This window comes from Martes martes (genome assembly GCF_963455335.1).
Source record: "Martes martes genome assembly, chromosome: 6".
In the NCBI taxonomy this organism is placed as follows: domain Eukaryota; kingdom Metazoa; phylum Chordata; class Mammalia; order Carnivora; family Mustelidae; genus Martes; species Martes martes.
The window spans coordinates 137,456,785-137,475,460 of NC_137893.1; the positions used below are offsets into that span (position 1 = coordinate 137,456,785).

The window sequence follows — 18,676 nt, forward strand, 5'->3', positions numbered from 1 at the left end:
CATGGTCGTCTTGGCCCATCCTGGGAGGAGAAGAGCTCCTTTTCAAGGATCCCAGTGACCTCCTCCCTAACCACAAGAATGTGGAATTTTCCGGGTCCTACACGAACCGCTGTGGCAGTCACAGCTCCTCACAGCTCACAAGCACGGGAGTGTGTTGTGTGTGTGTGTGTGTGTGTGTGTGTGTGTGTGGTTTCAAGTCCAGAAACGTCCTCATGTCATGGGGGGTGTGAGTTTGTTTAATCTTCTCAGGTCATTTGTTTGAAAGCCTATCGAGTATAAAACTGGTTTTGGTAAAGAGATAAAGTATTCAAAAAAGTTGGCAGGGCCAGTGAAGGGCATGGAGGGGGCTTGTAGCTTTGGAAGAGGAAGTAGATACGCCCGGAGCTTGGGCCACAGCACACAGCGGCAGGAAATGACCACTCCCTAGCACCCGTGGTGCTCTGGAGGTCAGAGAGACGACACGTGACTGTAGGCTTTATCACACCTCAAAGACACCGTGTTTTTTTTTTTTTTTGCTTTGTTTTGTTTTTTTTTTTAATGAAAGATCTATGGCAGCCCCACATCTGGACGAGCCTCTTGGCACTGTTTTTCCAACAGTATTTGCCTACTTGGTGTCTGTGGGCTGCATTTTGGGTAATGCTCACCAAATTTCAACTTTTTCATCCTTGCATTCTGTTACAGCGATCTGTGATCGTTGATGACGGTTCAGCCAAAGTTCAGGGGATGGCTGGCATTTTTTAGCAATAAAGTATTTTTTAATTAAGCTGTGTACCTTTTTTTTTAGACAGTAAAGCTGTCGCACAGAGGAGTGTACACATAATTTCTGTCTGCGCTGGGGAACCACAAAATTCATTTGACCCACTTCGTTGTGATACTCGCTTTATTGCTTGTGGTCTGGAACCAAACCTGCAATATTTCTGGGGTGTGCCCATAACAGACGCAATGGAGGAAATAGTTGCAGGCAATAAATATTCATAAAAAAACCAGAGAGTTCAAGCTTTCACATCTACCTTTGGATCCCAACTGCAAAGAAGTTAAGGAGGCAGAAATTGAGTTACAGCTCATACACATATACATATATACATATATATGTGTATATGTATATACATATACATATATACATATATAGCTCATAACAGGTCCCAAAAGCAGATAAAAAAGGGAAATGCGTCACAAAGACCCCCATTCTCCATGGGAGGTGCTGTTCGTATGGTGGTCCATCCCGGTTGGCTGGATGCCCTCCGGCTCTGGGGGCGCACACCCCTTCCTGCCAATTGTGATGCCCGGTAGCTCAGGCAGTCTGTGTCCTTCCCAAGGCAGGTGGGTCCCACCTTCCAGGGACAGGTGCTTGCCTCTGAGACCTTGGTGCTCCTCCTAGACCCGCTCTGAGCTCAGGGCTCTGTGATCATGCCAACCCTCAACATGGACCATGCCTCCCCGCCCCACCCCCCAACCCTGGGCCTTTGCTTCCTTGCCTCTCTCTCTGCGGGGTCTGGTGGCAACTCCGGGCCACCCTCACTGGTCTTCTCCTTGGACGTCACACTACATTGGGAAGAGCGGGTAGCAGCTTGTGTTGGTAAGGGTACCGGGCAGGCTCTGCATTCTGGAAGCCCCACACTGTGCTGCTGGTGTTTCCCCCCCACCCCCCCACCCCCATGGCTGAACCGAGCTGAGCTGGGCAGCCCAAGGTGACCGCCCTGCTGGGCATTAAAGCAGCCTCAGGCGTGTGCTCTCTGTGGGTACAGTGGGGATCGGGAATGTACGTTTGGTTTTAAGCTAACAGGGCCCATTACGTGAAGGTGGATAGAGGCTGTGTGGGGTGGCGGGAAGGTTAAAGGAACTCAGTGTCCTTTCCCAGCTCGTAAAGTAATTCGGCTCTTACTACCTAAACTTCACCTCACGCCAGGCAAGGAGGGAAAGGGGGACTGTGGGATGAGAGTGAATTCGGACGGCCCTGGTCAGGCATGTTGTGTAAGGGGCTGGCCTGGAACGAGGTCTCAGAGCATCTCCGCCTGCCTCTCACTTCCCTTGGCTTCCAGGGCGGGCGGGGGGGGGGGTGGGGGAGGCTGCGACACAGACAGGTGGGCAGGTGGTGGGTGGGGCAGACCCAGAGAGGAAACCCCAAGAGGTTGGGGGATGGAAGGTGCAATATTGACGGGAGCAAACTTAAGTCCAAATACAATGACTGAGGAATGCTGGGACTGGAGTGGACTCTGAGGGTCGATTTTTTGGCTGGGGGCTTGCCCTTGGCTGAGGGTGCGTCCGTAGAGCCCCTCCTGATGACCTAGTCGCCCCAGGGGAGGGGGACAGCCTGGCCAAGGGTGCCCCCGCTGACACCCTTTCCTTGCTTTTCCCTCTTTGAAGGACGGAGGCTGCACGTGTCCAGGAGATGTCGCCAAAGCCTTTGGTAAGGGGACAGGGAGGGCGGGGCGGGAGTTCCCTGCCACTGTGTGCTGGCCTCCGATGGGAACCTGAATGAAGAGGCGGGACGTGCCGGGAAATTCTGGGCCAGTCCTGAGTTTCCCCTCCCTGGATTCCAGCCCTGATTGGCCAGAATCCTGACCTTGGTTTGGTTCTGCGGAGCAGGCGGAGTGTCCAGGGGATGGAGGGGGGGTTAGAGAGTCTGCAAGCCAGGAGTGGGTGAGGTCATGGCTTAGACGGCGCAGGAAGCCCCCGGAGGAGGCCAGCACCAGATCTGAAGCACAGAGACTTCAGGGAGGGATTCTGGGTTCTAACTTGGGGCAACCTTTGGGGAAGGACTAGTGTCCCTCGGAGGTTTCTCCCCCTCCGGCCCGCCGAGGAGCCCGTGTCCCACCAGGGGGCAGCAGCGTCCAACTGTGATGTAGCTGGGGCTTTGGGGATGGGCGGGGGCTGGCCTTTTCTTGGGAAAGCCCTCGTTTTCCATGTGTTGTGCCCTGCACTTGCCACTTGACCTTGGCATACTGTGTCCAGACTGTGCGTGCCCAGGGGTCACAGAAAAACAGCCCGTGCGGCCCCACCTCCTTTTCTGAGGCCGGGGCCAGGTTCACCGTTGACTCCCGCCCCCCCCCCCCCACCTTTTTCCCTTTTTTCCTGTGGAGGTGAACTTTCTGTCTGAAGCGTTCCTACAGAGTGCCAGGGGTCCTGCCCCTTACCTGCATTTGGCACCTTCTAAGTTTTTTGACCACTGCTTCGGAGACCTTCCCGTGAACTGTCTTAGGTTTAGGCTTTGATTCCCTGCCTCCCTCCGTTTGTCTCTCTCTCTCTCTTTTTTCTTCCAATAAAACACTGACGGTGACAAGGAGACAGGGACAGGGTTCTTAGTGGGGTTCTGTTCCAACCCTGGGGAACGTCATGAAGACGGGCAGCCTTCTGATGTAATCCCCTTCTGATCGTGCGTCTTGGTTACGGAAGGGAACACACGGGTCCTCTTTGTCATCCCAGGTGCCTACTTTATAGTTGAGCCTGAGGCCCTGAGAGGTGAGTGTGACAAAGTCAGGGTCCCACAGCTGGTGGCCAGGCAGGGGGAGTCAGGACCCCTGCTCCGCTTGTGTGCCCACGCCCCCTTTATCTGGATCACTAGCCACAGACACTTGGGCTCCCTGCACAGACTGGAGCAGGCACACTTTTCAAGGGACCGATGGGTTAAGAAGGTGCCTCATAGGTAACAGTCCGTGGCCTCTGGAATCCCCTGTGACATCTTCTCCTTCGCTCTTCTTCCGGGGAGCGTGGCCTGGCCTGGGCCGAGGCTCAGCGGGAGGAGGGAGAGGAACTGTGCCAGGGAAAATGTTGGTGAGGGAGGGACATGAGAACGTTCAGAGACAGGAATAATCGGAAGCCACTTCAGAGGGTTTTCGGGGTGGATCTGTGCTCTGCGTTCGTGCTGTTGACATCTGCTACGGGGGTCGTGGTCGTTGGGAGGCCTGGCTGGACAACGGTTTTCCTCTGCTCCGTCCAAGTCATGGCAGGGCAGGTGGGGTGGGGGGTAAACCTCCCTTTTTCCCCCCAAGTAAGTCTCAACGTTAGTAAGATCCTCCACACCCATTTGTCAATGAAAATTGAAATAGCGCATCTAAAAAATTTGTATTACGATTCCAATTTTTGAAAACCAGAAAATCCAGCCATGGTACCCTGCCCTAATTATGCTCTAGCCAACCCCCTCCACCCACCCCCCCACAATGTTCTCTGTGTGTTCCTTCTGCACAAGTTACGTGGCTTCCAATATTTAACGTTGGGTTTTAGCTTAATGACTTCAGGCTTCTTAAACACAAGGCAACACTCAAAACCTCTTGGTGCTTCCTTAGGTCAAATCAAAAAGTGGGAGTACACGGAAGTCATTCAGATGTAGACTGCAGGAGAGATAGTAGGTTTCTCTTCTTAACACCCAGTCTCCCATGTAGGAGTTTCAGTCTGTCGTGAGGTCTTCCGTGATGTACACAAGCAGAGTGTGAGGGTGCTGATAGGCTCCGGTAGACCAGATGCCTGATGAGGGCACTGGTGGGGTGACTATTGGGGATGAAACCGGGGAACATGCTGTAGAAAATGCTGCCTAATTCTTTTTTTTTTTTTTAAGATTTTATTTATTTGACAGAGAGACAGCGAGAGCAGGAACACAGGCAGGGGGAGTGGGAGAGGGAGAAGCAAGCTTCTCACTGAGCAGCCAGCCTGACATGGGGCTCGATCCCAGGACCCTGGGATCATGACATGAGCCGAAGGCAGATGCTTAATGACTGAGCCTCCCAGGTGACCCAGTGCTGCCCAGTTCTTACTGCCGCTCTGATGCTGAGACTCAGACAAGCTGTGTATGGAAGGTGGTCATAGTCCGTCATTGGTTACCATTAAGGACCATTAAAGACCATTTAGGACCGTCCACCGCCTTAGCCTTCAACTGTGTCTCTTGCTCTGAGTGTCCATCTCCCCACACAGCAGGGCTTCTTCACTTTTTCCAGAAAGGGAGAGGTTGAGCTTTTCTCCTGATGATGGCTGGGAGCAAGGAGGGGGGGATTGGGAGTCGCACGTCGATCCTCCTGGGGCTGATTTTCTCTGAGCTCTTTGCCCTGCGGCTGCTTTTTGTCCCTACTGTCGGAGTTTAGGAGCTGGCGCGGATTTTGTCATGCTGGGAGGGATGTTTTCCGGCCACACGGAGTGCGCGGGCGAGGTGATCGAGAAGAACGGGCAGAAGCTGAAGCTGTTCTACGGGATGAGCTCCGAGACGGCCATGAAGAAGCACGCGGGAGGCGTCGCTGAATACAGGTGAGCCTCGGACATCAGCTCTGCTGACGCCAGCATGCCGCGGGGCGTCACAAAACATGGTCTGCTTTTTAAATAGCCCCGGCTTTTATGCAACTAGGATTTGCTGTGTTTGGGGCTCTCAGAGGGCACCAGTGTTTTGGGACGGGATGAAAATGTGACGAAAGGGGTATGTGTGAGCAGGTGGGACTGCCGCTCGGCCAGTCGGGGAGGTGATGCTCCAGACTTTCCGAGGGGTCAGGCAAGAGTCTTTTTGCCTCGTCCTTCTGGTAGAGCCTTCTGAGAGCTCTGAGTGAGCCCCATCACCGCCCATCTCTAGCCTGGAACGAAATCAGGCTGCAAGCATCAGGTCGAAGCCTGGGTTTCCCGTCGCGTCTGGAGCAGGCGTAGCGCACACCGCCGCGTGGAAGTCAGGCCTTTCTGGAAGGTGCCGTGTTTGCCCTATGGTAGGACTCTCACCTGCCTCCAGGCTCTGACTGTTGCTGACACAGGCAGCATTTTTAGCCATTTAATTGTGTTAGCGCAGAAGGGATGATGGCTTCTACTTTTTTTTTTTTTTTTTAAACAAATCTGCGATTCCCAAGTATAACCCGGCCTTTTCTGTTCCACTTCCATCTTAATTGTCTGCATGTGTGTTTGAAGAACCTCAGGACGGCTTGTATCCACTCCGTGGCCCTGTTCCCTAGAAATTGCCATTGCCTCTCAGCGTTCGCTTGATGACAAGTCGCACGAGGTGGACTTTCTCACAAGGAAGTCTGCTGGGAGGGAGGGATCGCCTTTCTCTGGGAAGCCTCGGGCACTGGGGCGGGAGCTCCAGCCCTCCGTGGTGGACACCCCGCATTTCCTACCATTCATCCCACACCTGGAAGCTTATCTCGAGGACACGGGAGGCAGGGGTGTTGTCCGAGGTTCAGGTCCTGCTGGAGGTAAATCTCAGCACCCCACTGAGATTCACAGGGGCGGGCGGGAGGCGTGGGGTGCTCTCCCAGAGTTCTGTGCTTCAGTGTTGGGGGACCGGTGGACTGATGTCTGATCTCATTCTCCTCTTATGGGGGGACCTGTGTCAAGACGCGGCAGTGTGGGGAAGGCAGGGTGGGAAAGGGGAATAGAGAGCTGTGTCTTACCTCCATCCTGGAAACTTCACGAAGTGAGAACAAGAGTACTCTCCTTCTGGTGCAGCCTCAGAAGGCTCTTTCTCCCACGTGGTGCCCCATGGAGGAGCTGGCATGGATTATGAGGGTGGGCAGGGGGTCAATCACTGCCTCAGTGCCCCCCCCGGACCTCTGGTCCAGAAGCTTCACGCTTTACCAGCAACCACTGTCCCTACCCCGGGGCCTGTGCCGTGTCTGCTATGCGCTGCCACGTTAGGCGGAGCCCTCATGGTTAGGTGACCGCTAGATGCTTTGCCCAGAGGACACTCGGTACCTCTAGCTACATCTGTTCTGGGTTCTAAGGAAACTAGACCAAAGAGGGCAGACCAGGCTATGCCGCACGCAGCAGCCGAGGCACCGAAAGAAAAAAATCCCCTTCTGTCATTTCAGCAGGGTTTAGACAAAACAGAAAATAGAAGATTCTGGAAGTGGTTTCAGATCTTAGGAGAGGCAAGTGCTGACAGAATTTGAAGCTCAGTCTGGAGGCAGCCTGAGCCCTGCAGGCTGCCTGTTTTTCTCTCTGTGTCTCTGTCCCTCTGTGACTCTGCCTCCCTCGCTCCCTCCCCTTTCCCTAGCAGTTTGCAGCCCCCTCCCCACAGTTTCCTCACAGGAATCGTCCTCCTTTGATGGTGGTATTTATGAAGGTAAAGCTATTTATGCTTTGCTGGTTCCTTCCCAGCCATTAACCATTTATGGCTCACACTGTCCCTGGGAGACAGATCAAAGTACCTTCGTTTACCAGACGAGAGGACGTGAACCTCGGCAATAAATGACTTGCAAAAGGGGCCGTCACCCATCAGCAAAGAGGCAACGATGAGAATCTGGATGACTTCTAGTAAGCCCCAGGCAGGCCGTGGAAATCTTTTTCAGAAGTGAAATGGCGGCCATCGCGGGCACAAGTGCGTAGGTGTTGGTCTGTGGTCGCGGAGTGCGGGGACGTGAGCCGTGTTGGATGTGGTCAGGGACGGGCGTCAGGAGCTCGATGCTCCGAACCCGCCCCGAGGCCAGCCCTGGCTGCAGTCAGTGGTTTAGGGAGGGAGATCTCACCGCACTTCAGAACGGTCTTGCCTGTGTGGATTCCAAGGCATGAGAGTCAATACCATTTTGAAATTCTAGGCGAGGAGCTGCTGATTGAGAGATGCTGTTCTTTTTCTAGTTGAAGAGACCAGCTCAAGAAAGTTCCAGAATTTGGTTAACTGTTAGAATTTCTAGATTGCCTAGGCCTCAGATGAGGGCTAGAGTTTTGCAGAGATTGGACATTTCCTTCTGGTAACGCCCCTCCAAAGCAAGTCTGGACCTCATGTCCCTGCCACCTGGGGGGGGCTTGAGTTGTGCATTTTACAGATCTTGCTCTACGTAAGCATGGGGCTGCATCCCGATAAGCCCGTCTTAAGGTAAAAATAGGATAATCTGAAATGCGCTTGAGACACCGAACCCACTAAACATCCTAGCTTAGCCTAGCTACCTTAACTATGCTCAGAACGCTGACGGTAGCCTGCTGTGGGCAGAATCATCCAGCACGGGGCCCGCCTGATAATCGGGTTGAAGGTCTTCTGTAATCTATCGAATATTCTACTGAAAAACAGACCGGTTGTACGGGTGTAGATTGCTTGTCCCCCCCTCCTCCCAGTCCTCGGACTGATGTCACTGCAGCCACCGGGGAGCCCCATCACCATTTAGGATTGTTTGCGCATCACTAGCCTGGGAAAGGATCCAAGTTCAAAATCTGAAGTTTGCTTTCTACCGAGTGCGTATCGCTCGCCCACTGTGAAGTCAGACCACTGTGAACGGGAGGCTGGCTGTATTGCTACCTTCCTCCTCCTCCTGATGGTCGTCCTCGAGGACACTCAGGGTCTGCCTGGAGAGCTGGTGTGGGAGGGCGAAGCCCCGGGCTTCTGTTGTTGATCAGGGAGGGTGACAAGAAGAGACAGTGGCAGGTATCACTCTAGGTGATCGGCCCGGGCTGTTCTTCCCCTGGGGCATTTGGGGCTCTCGGTCAGGGGGACGCTGGTGTGCAGGTGAAGCTAGAGGAGAAGGGCGGGTTGGTTTCTCTTAGGGGCAGAGTGGAGGCCCCTAAGTGACGGGGTGCCCCAGAGTGAGGAGGGCACCGTGCAGGAAGGTGCAGGTACCTTCTTCCAAGGCTGCTGGTGCCCCGGGCAGCCGGCAGCGAGGCTGTGTGTTTCGGGAGGGGCCTCGCCTTCACCTGAGCTGCTGCTGCGATCACATATTCCTAGCAGCGTGGGCATTTAGCTCCCTGAGTGCGCCAGGGGGGCTGTTGGCTGCTGAAAGGGCTGAAGCTGGGAATGATTCCGGCTGGGTTCTTAAAGGGGGAAAAAAAAAACCCAGATTAAAAGACAAGCTTCCTTTTTCTTGCAGGGCCTCTGAGGGCAAGACTGTGGAAGTGCCTTACAAGGGGGATGTAGAAAACACAATTCTGGATATTCTTGGGGGACTGAGGTCTACCTGCACTTACGTGGGGGCCGCGAAACTCAAAGAGCTCAGCAGAAGGGCGACGTTCATCCGAGTGACCCAACAGCACAACACCGTGTTCAGCTAACCCTGAGGATGAGGTGACGTCCAGCTCGTGGCAGCGTCCACGCACACCTGCTTGCCCACCGCCCTCGTGTTACATCAGAGTTGCTGGCCGCTCCTGAATGGTGGACTCCTGCCTCCTGCTCCCCTCCCCACCCCCGGAGGCTTTGGGGCTCCCCTGGTGCCTTCGGGGGGCACTGGAAGCAGGGCATTGACTGGGTCAGTGGTCAGAGCCCAGCTGCCTGGAACTCACAACCTCATTGTTAAAACTAACTCACCTTCTTTTTCCTTTTCTTTTCTTTTCTTCTTTCTTTTTAAAGAAAAATGGTTTCACTTTAATATAATGCGATTATCTTAAGACTTGGCGGAGTGCTGGAGTTTCCATTTGCTGGAAACAAGTTGTCAGGGGAGCTGGGGGTTCCTTCTTTCTTTCCCCGCTTGGCTGTTAGCAGTTAAGGCGTGGCGGGAGGAGAGGGTAAGGGAGGATCGGGGTGGCCAGGCCAGTCAGAGTCACTGGGCTCCCCTCTTCTGCTTTTGGTTGCCAGCAAAGGACAAAAGCACCTGACTAGACCCATGAACTTGAAGAAGTGGTCCCCTTTTGGATATGGGGTATGGTGACGTGTCTCCACCACCTGCGTTACACGTGCCTTTTGGAATCAGGTATCCAGCACTCTGGGGTCAATGTTGCTTTGGGGACGCTGTCCCTCTCCTGGTTTTTCACCGAGTTTTGTTTTTCTTCCTCTCTTCCTCCTCAGTCCCAACTGGTCAGGTTGGCCTCTCTCTTAAAGAGAACAGACCTTATTTTGACGTTCACGAGATGTTTTCTTCAAAGGTCATCCACCAAAAAATTGGCAAGTGGAATCCTTCCTGAAAAATATCCAAAACCTTGACCAGCAGTTTTCTACAAGTCATTGGTTTAAAATAGGAGTTAGAACTAGTCCCTTGTCCAGGCCCTTCCCACTTTTGAGGAAGGACCACAGGGTGTTCACTGGCTGGTGACAATGATATTTTCTTGGAGAACAGACGGACCCATAGCCTTGGAGGAATCCTGCCGCTGACTATGCTTGTTTGAATAGTGAACATGGATTTATTAATGATGACCGGCCCCTGCTTCTGGAACGTTCCTTGAGCAATAGTACTAGAAAGTATATGCAGGCCGGGATGTTTTACTTTATTTTCTTTTGAACGAGGCTTAACAAAGCGGATACAAGAGTCCGTTTTCCTTGAAAAAGCAAACGACTACCCTGGAGTAGAGAAGGGTCACACGTGCCTCTGTTTAAGGACAAATTAATGGCCCAAGGTCTGTGGTGAACGGCCACCATAGGAACATCCGGAATGTTCCAGGAGATTCTAGGTCTGTTTGTAGTTTCTTAAGAATACACTTAAAGGTCCAGCAATTTGAACTCTGTTGTCACACTTTCCCCTCCTGGATCCATTGAGAATAGTTCTTGTACTTGTGGAGACCTAAATGGGCCAGCCTTTTGAGATGAAGGGCTGGAGAATGTTTAACATACATTCAGAGCGAGATGTGGGGTTTGCCTGGGGGCACCCCCCTTCTCTGCTAGCCTGAGGTTTGAGCCCCCTGAGGCGCCTGTGGAAGATAGTTTCTGCTCAAGCCCTTCAGTGTGTTAGTTTTAAGAGATTCTCTGTTGCAGAATAAGGGAGAGAAGGAAAGGAAAGGTCTGAAACCCGTTCCCGAATGCACCAGCCATAGTAAGGGGGACTTTGAGGGCACACCCCTGCCTGAGCTCGGGCTGGCCGCTGTCCCCTCTCGCACAGCCCACTCCTGTGCCACACCCAGAGGGAGTGGTCTGGGAGGGGGACCCCCAGCAGCCCACTGGAGGCTGTGCTCTTTGCAGAGACCTGTGCCCGCTCTATCCAGCTCGGGTACAGATGGTGCATGCTTCGTTTCCACGAGCTGGAAGCAGGTCCTTATGCTCACCTAGTTTTTAGGGAAGTGAATCACTTTGAAGCAGAGATTTTTGCAAAAAGCACCCCAAAAGTTCCATTATGCTTTGCCTTAGTAAGTTCATCTCTGCCTCCCATGGTCAGGGGTGCCGGGGAGCCCCGTGCTGGGGGCGCCTTCAGACCTGGTATCAGGCAGGATGCCAGAGAGTCCGCTGCAACCTGCAAGCCTTCCTGTGCAGGAGACGGCGTGGGGGTGGGGCGGGGGCGGGGTCTGTGAATGAGCTGCCCTTGACCTTAGCTGCTCCTGCATGGTGCACCTTTTTTCAGCACTGACATTCACAGCGCTCAGGACCTCAACTCTGAGTCCCAAGAGGAGAGTCGGGGCGAGATGCCCCCAGACGTCTCACCAGGAAGGCAGCCAAAGGAAAGGCATCACCCCGCCTCCCTGGGCTCAGAGGAAACTCTGAATTTGACCCCGAGAATTCCTTTCCACCTCTGCAGCATCTTAAGGCTGGAAGGATCCTATGGCCACATGCGCAGAGGGGGCAGAGGGGTTCCCGTGCCTGGGTCCTGGGGGGATTACTTCATGGGGCAGCGGCTGAGTGGGCACCGTGAACGCCCCCAACGCCACACCCTTGAGACAAATGGGCTCCCCCACGTGCATGCCAGGAGACCCCTGGCTTGTGGACTTTCTGTCAGGCAGGAACCGTAGGAACACCCCGAGCAAGCGTACAGCAACATTGTTCCAGAATGTTATGGATGAGGCTGTAGGAGTCCCGTGAAGCTGCCAAATGCTGTTCAGAAACAAAACTCTCTTGTCAACAGCATGGCCCAGATAGAAATAAAACGTGAACTGAGTAAATCGAAACATGGGCTGTCGAAATGTGCCTTTTATCGCGGACCTCATCTCGGGCATAACCAACACATCTTGCCTCCCCCTGCCTCCCCCTCCCCCTCCAAAAAAGCAGTAGGAAAACCGTTGCCTTGTGTCCCTCCCCACCACACACCGATCCGGTGCTCACAGTGGGGTCGAAGTGCGGGATTACCATCTTTTCCTCAGTCGTCTCTTCTCTTCAAGGACCTGACACGGAAGGACACACATTTGCAATTGGCACTGTTATTTTATTAGTACGAGTATACTGAAACAATAAACTTGTACTGGTATACAGACAATTTATTTAAAACAATTTTGTTCAAATTTTGAATCAAACATTGTTTTATTATAATAATGAAATAATTTCTACCTAGAAAACCTGCAAGCACCATCAAAGAAAGGGACCATAAAATTCAATAAACAGACTCGAGTGTATCCTACAAATAGACACACCACGATTAGAAAATAGAATATGAATTCTTCCATTTTTTTTTAATATTTGTTTTAAAAAAGCTAGTGCAAGTACAATATTTTACACTGGAATTACAGAGAGTATGCACGCATATGGAAAAAAGTTCTCCTGTCACAATAAAAGCTCTTAACTATGTATGCACTTAAAATTTTCTTTTCAATAAGGTGCAAAACATTCCTTCCCTAGTTCTCCTCTGTACTGGCCATATCAGTCTGATAGTGCCCTCAAAGTTCTGGTGTCTCTTTTCCCTTGGCCGGTGGGAGGCATACAATTGGAAGTTCGGCAGGTAATGATCTGATTGTAAAACAGACGAAGGTACGAATCTCAGAGATGGCCCTGGGGCCAGAAGTTAGGACTGTCTTAACCAAAGGCCCCCACAAATACTGGGCAGGGCTCTCCTAAAACCTCCATTCACTTGACACTAAATGGGTTTACAGGTGAAGACCCAGGAGGAGGAAACCACCCTAATAGGCCAAAAGGGCAGTATTCACAGAACTGAACATACAGGTGTCAAGTTCAAAGTTCACTGAACAATTTACCCCGCTCCTGGACCCAAGGATGTCTTAAAAGATTCAGTGGTTCGGGTAAGAACCAGAGGAAACCTACGCCCCCGACTTCTTGGTAATTGCTCTGTAAAGACCCGGCTCTAAGCCAGCGTCCGGCATCTCAGACTGGACATTCCGGAGGACCGGATGTTCTCCTGGCGAGGATTACTGTAAACAGCACTTCCAACGCAAGCCTTCAGACTGGCCATGGAAAAGGAGACAGGCTCGTTGGCTATCCAGACAGCAAACGAACACACAAACTAAAGGGGAAGAAAACTTGGGCAAAGTCTCCAATCATCTGCAGTGGAAGACTTAAGTCCTTTCAGATAAGAAAAGTTACGGAAATTCTTAGAGACCCTTACCGTATACATACTACCTACCGGCCAAATGCGCTTAAGTTTAATACAGCTGAACCGTTTGTGTGCAAGTCATGAAGGACAGGAAAACCTGAAGCCACTGTCCACTCCCGTCATCGTACAGGCGGATGTCAGCTACCAGAAGCCTCGCGTTTTAAAAAGTAAGGGAGGGGCTGAGATTCTGAATTTAAGAACTGTACGTGGGTGTGTTTAACGCTCCCGCGTGGCCGTCCAGTTTCCACTGGCTGCCTCGATTTGGGGACAAGATGGGACTCTTCTGCGAAGTTGCTCTACATTGATTTTGGCCTCAAGATTAAAGGAAAAAAAAAAAAAACCCAAACTAAAGTAAAATGAGGCATTGACATTGAAGTTCATGTTCGAGCCCCCCCCCCAATTTAATGAGGTGTCGGGGGGGAAGGAAGGCTGAGCGTTTTTCTGTTTGTTTGTTTGTTGTCCTCATAATGAGTTCTGTTTTTCTGGTAGCTAGGATCTCTTGTTACAAACACTTCTTGTTCAGGATTATATTCTTTGGGTTTATTGGAACAAGAAGTGCGGAGGATGTCAAAAGTGATCTCTGGAGAAAAAAGGAGTTGGGCTTGAGAGTTTAAACCAAGAAAGGAGCTCAGAGAAGTACTTTCAGCACAGGAATGAACAGTATTCTCAAATTGCAGAATACAGAGATGCCCTCCCTCGGAAGAGGGCACTATGTAACAAAAACATAAAGGAAGTGTAGGTATAGTTTAAGAGCCTTTTCTGTAGTAATTCTTCCAGGCCATAACTTCACAAATCTGATTATTTGAGACATAACAGTTTTCTATATACAAAAAAAAAAAAAACAAAACAAAAAAACAAAAAAAAAAACCCCGAAAACAAAACAAAACAAAAAAACCCCAAAAAACCCCAAACATGTAACTTTCAACCTTTATGTTTTTTTTTTTTTTTTTTACAAACAGGGTATGAAACTCATTGTTTCAACAGATCCATGTCTTCAGAACACTGAATGAATCATTTCGACATTCATTTTTCTTTTGTGCAATTTTCAAGAACATTACCTGTACTCCTCAAAATGAGTGCTTCAAAATTTTTTCTTCTTCAGCTTCTCAAATTAGGTGTACATTAAAAAAAAAGAGAGAGAGAGAGAGAAAGAGAGTTCCCACAAGGTATAGTGCTACAAGAAAAGATCCTATCCCGTAAGGTAACATATTTGAAGCGAGGTCATCTATGTAAAAGAAATCTCAGCTCCGGAGTGGAGGTGTGCAAATTCTTTGGAATTTCCCTATCAACAGAAACACAACACTGTCCGTGGAAAAAAAGAGGAAACCAACCCAACACAATAGCATACGCACGTATGTGCTTTATAAAAAAGTATATTTTCTGTATATTTATTACTTGATGTGTTCCTAAATTCTCTATTTCAGAAATTCTGGGTTAAAAACACAAAGGTGGAAGCAAAGGCTTCCAGTCCACTTTAAAAAAAGAAAGCGTAACTTCCTTTCCTTTTAGATCCCCACCGAAGGCGCTGGATTGGGCGCTGGATTGAGACGGCCGGCCCGTCTTTCACCTGGAATCATCGTGGGTGACTAGGAAACAGAAGTGCAAAGCCTTCTGGGAGAGAACAGACCAGTTTGTCGAGCTGCTTGTGGGTTCCGGAGACGGTAGCCATGACAACCAGCACAGCTCACAAAGCCTGGCCTCCCGTCCCAAGAGCTCTGCTGCTTCTCCCACATCTGAAATAGCATGGCATTAGTGTCTTCAAAAGCATTTTGAGATTTTTTTTTTTTCTCTACGAAAGAAATAGGTTTCCTTAGCAGTCACAGATGTTAAAGGGTACTGTCAATTGTTTCCTTAAAAAACAAAAAGAATTCCAAAGCGACAACAACAAAAATAAATTTTGGCAACACATTTCAGTAAAGATCAAAACTATGTGCAAAGAGTGAATTTTATGATTACTAGGAGCTACTGTTCCTCATGAACACGCAGCATGATATTGCAATGTATGCCGTATCTAAGGGGTAATCCACACGATGCAGGAAATCTACACATCCCTCGGAGTTATGCAACCGTACTCCAGAGCAGGCGAAATGCTGCTTCTGGACACACCAGTGTGCCACACACACGCCAGCCCCGTCCCTGAGTAAGAGGTGAGAAAGGTTTTGCAGAGTTCCTTGTAGGGGAGAAGAGGGATGCTGCCACTTCCTGGTGGGGGGAGAAAAGCGCAACACATTCACCTAACAGAAAACACAGAGGGGCACCATTCAGAGTCAGCGATGGGATCAACAGCCACGGGAGAAAAAAAAAGAAAAATCAAATCCTCCCATACCAGACCGGGTTGCGGGGGGAGGCAAAAAACTGACCGACATAGAAAATTATCCCCAAGTCCGAACAAAAATGCAATTTGGATTTCCACTTTACAAGGTTTGAGGTAAGTGGCATCCTTCTCCATATCCCCCACCTCTCCCTCCCCAATGTGGCCCAAACAAACTTGAAATGATTCTTAAGTGAGACATTCTAAGGAACAGTCATTTTACGTATTTAGAAATCCCTATAAAGAGAGGTTCCTGTTTGTTGGTTTCTTTTTTTTTTTTTTTTCTTTTCGCCCTGACTGATTTCTTGGTGATTGTGTTTCGTTGTAAACGCAAAAGGCCTGCTGTTAGTACTTAAGAAATGGAAAACAGGAGAGAAAGAAAGAACTAAAGATGGCTAAATATTGCAAAGTGGACATCGTACGGAGGCACATGGCTGATCCTCGTTATGCTTTTCGGCACCGGAGAATTTCTATGCCTATCATTGTTAGGTTTGCTACACAGGAGCGGGGACAAAGGCCGCCCTGGGCTCACCAATGTCTGCCAACGAGACGAGGTTCCCTGTCCTTTGGATGTTCTTCCTATTGAAGAGAAAGCTGCCACAGAGGACCGGTGACCATTGTTTGCAGGTGGCCCCTCCATGGCCACTGGCCGCATGTTCACAGCGTGTACACACACACACACACATCAGGCCACACTTCCTGCCCATGCCCAGAGGAACGGCTCAAAGTGTCAAGGACACAGACCGGGGAAGGAGGAACCTGCCCGCTCTGGAAAACACCTGGAAAACATCTGGAAAACACCTGGAAAACGCTCTGGAGATGGAAAGGGTCGATCCTGGTTCTAGTTGCTCCTGGGCGCACCTTAGAAACGAATCTGCCTCTGCCCTCTCCATACTGCACACTGACTATTCCTCGTGGCCATGGGGAGACTGCAGCTCGTCCCCTAGCTCTCCTCCACTGGCTCTTTCTGCAACGTGGTGACAGACACACGGGGCTCCCGAAAGCTCCCAGCCCCGGCCCCAGCCCCAAGCACTCCACATCCTCGGTTGGGAGCTTGCTGTGGGAAGCTCTCCCCTTCCTGGTTCCTCCCTTCCAGCCCCTCTCTGGCCAGAACAGGGATGATGGGCCCAATGTGGGGACGAACGTTCCCTAGAGCACACTGGTTGGGCCTATTGGCACGGGAAGTATTGCACACGCTACAAAAGCAAGAGAATGAAATGGGACAATGTTTAGAGAGAACCCATGATTGTGTAATTCCTATACCTGAAGTAGAAGCACGAACATTGATGGTGACGTTCCTATTGCTGCAAACCATGTATGTTTTCCCATTTTAGTGTCGGTGTTGAGGATCCAGTTAGTTCAGTACGGAAATTTAACTGAAAGGTGGGGGATGTGTGTGTGTGTTTCTGCGTCCACGTGAGTTTCTGTAAATCGTGGTACTGATGAGGACAAAGTCTCTATATGGCAGCCCCGTATTCCTCTTACCATCAAAGGTTACAGAAGGAAAAGAAAAACAAAACCTAATCATTGCAAGTGCCCTGAGCAGAATATATGGAAGATTAAGCAAGTTCTCTGAGCAGAAACGTTAAAAAAAAAACAACAACAACACTAAATAAGCAGTATGACCCCAAGAATGGGCTCACCCAGCTCTCTGTCAGCATGCTGAGAGGGTAATGAAATCCACAGAAAGTCAAGGACCAGTTCTAGCTGTACTAAGCCTATTCAAATGTTTTTGGTACACCCCAGAAAACGGTTTATAAATATCATTAGTTCTGGTGAGAGCCCAATATAATGGAATACTTGACAGCCAAAATGTGGGTCGACATTAGAATTTTTTTTTTCAAATTTGTGCAATGCAAGAAGTACTCCTTTCAGCGGTAAAAGAAAAATCCAATTAAGTATTTGTTCAGAGAGGCTGCAGCCATTCCAAGTAAGAATATTTAAAAATTTCTCCCTACTTATAAAACTAGTTTTTTAAAAAGCACTTTAAGACACGTGCTCAAAACCCACAAACAATGTTTCAGGTCTCTGGGGATGAAAGTTTTAAACTGTGAAATATACCCTTTCTGGGTTTGTACCAAACATCAAAATCTTGATTTGATTTCCGATGAAAAAAATAAAAAAAGTCATTCTGAAAATAACATTAATTTCAACAATAATAAAGTAATTGGTTGTTTTTTTTAAAAAAAAAACTTGATCACATATATAAATGTCTTTATGGAAAACTTTCTTAATGAGTCTGAAGAAAATTCTCAGAGTTGTCCTGCTATGACCTTTTTTTTTTTTTTTTTTTTGTGACAGATGTGGTAGAAAGACCAAAATGAATTTTGAAAGGAACATAACCTTATAAAATGGCCTAGAGTTTAGGCAGGTTAGAAAGTAATTTTGCTACATTTATTTATGCTCGTTCAGTCCCCCAAACCTTTCCCACAATGTTATTGGATAAAAACTGCAGGAATATCACACAAATTATAAACTCAAGATGTGCAAATTGCAAGGCTCTTTAAAAGTTCATCTTAAAAAGAAAAACACTGGACAAAAATGAGTATTCTTTTTTCCATCCCTTTTCTCTCAGTTTCTCTGCCAGCTCTGCATAGGCCTTTAATTCTTTCTCAAACATCAAAGTGAAAAGTGCCTTCTGTCAGGCGGTACTCGGTGGCCATTGTCACGTACTAGTTCATAATTCACATTCATCCCTTTAAACCACATTGAAACTTCCAATATCTTGCTCGTGAGAAACTCTGCAGAGCTGAAATGTAGTTACAGTGTTGGAAAAAAAGAAAGCAACTTAGTTTTTTTGTTTTGTTTTGTTTTGTTTTTTCTTCCCAAAGAGTTTAAAGGGAGATACAGTACTTGTTGAATGATAGACCAAGATGCTTGGTAATAAAGTGTGAACAGCATTTTAAGTGCTTAAAGATAGTAATATATATGCTCATCTTCAAAATCTAATTCCTCACGTCACACTGGAATCTGAAAAAAGTGGCACCCGAGTTGTCCATAGTCATGAACTATAAACAGTACTAAAGTTAAAAGACGAGATTTGCAAACCCAATGCAAGAGCTCCCGCGGCTCTCTGAAGGGCAGTTCGCGCCTACCTCTTGGGAGCGAAGTCAAAGTGATAACCTGATTGGTTTTCCTAACACTGCACGGAATCCAGAGTGGGTGTCCGCCCTCTGCCACCCCGGCCGCCGCCCCACCCACCCCCAGCCCCTACCCCCCCACCCCCCCACCCCCACCGTGCGGGGCGCTGGCCAGCAGGAGCTGGCCAGCCCACGGGGACACCCCGGAGACATCACTGCGCTAG

At 49.6% G+C, this 18,676-nt stretch overlaps 1 protein-coding gene across 3 annotated transcripts in view; it reads left to right on the forward strand.

Annotated features, from left to right (window-relative positions):
* GMPR (guanosine monophosphate reductase) overlaps positions 1 to 18,492 on the forward strand; it is a 51,879-nt gene extending 33,387 nt beyond the window's left edge. For all 3 annotated transcript variants that reach the window (XM_080806352.1, XM_080806353.1, XM_080806354.1), the window contains 3 exons: positions 2,365 to 2,407; positions 5,073 to 5,232; positions 8,757 to 18,492. In XM_080806352.1, coding sequence (XP_080662478.1) covers positions 2,365 to 2,407; positions 5,073 to 5,232; positions 8,757 to 8,937 — 384 coding nt within the window. In that variant the 3' untranslated portion in view covers positions 8,938 to 18,492. The remainder of the gene's footprint in view (positions 1 to 2,364; positions 2,408 to 5,072; positions 5,233 to 8,756) is intronic.
* Positions 18,493 to 18,676: the final 184 nt, after the last annotated feature.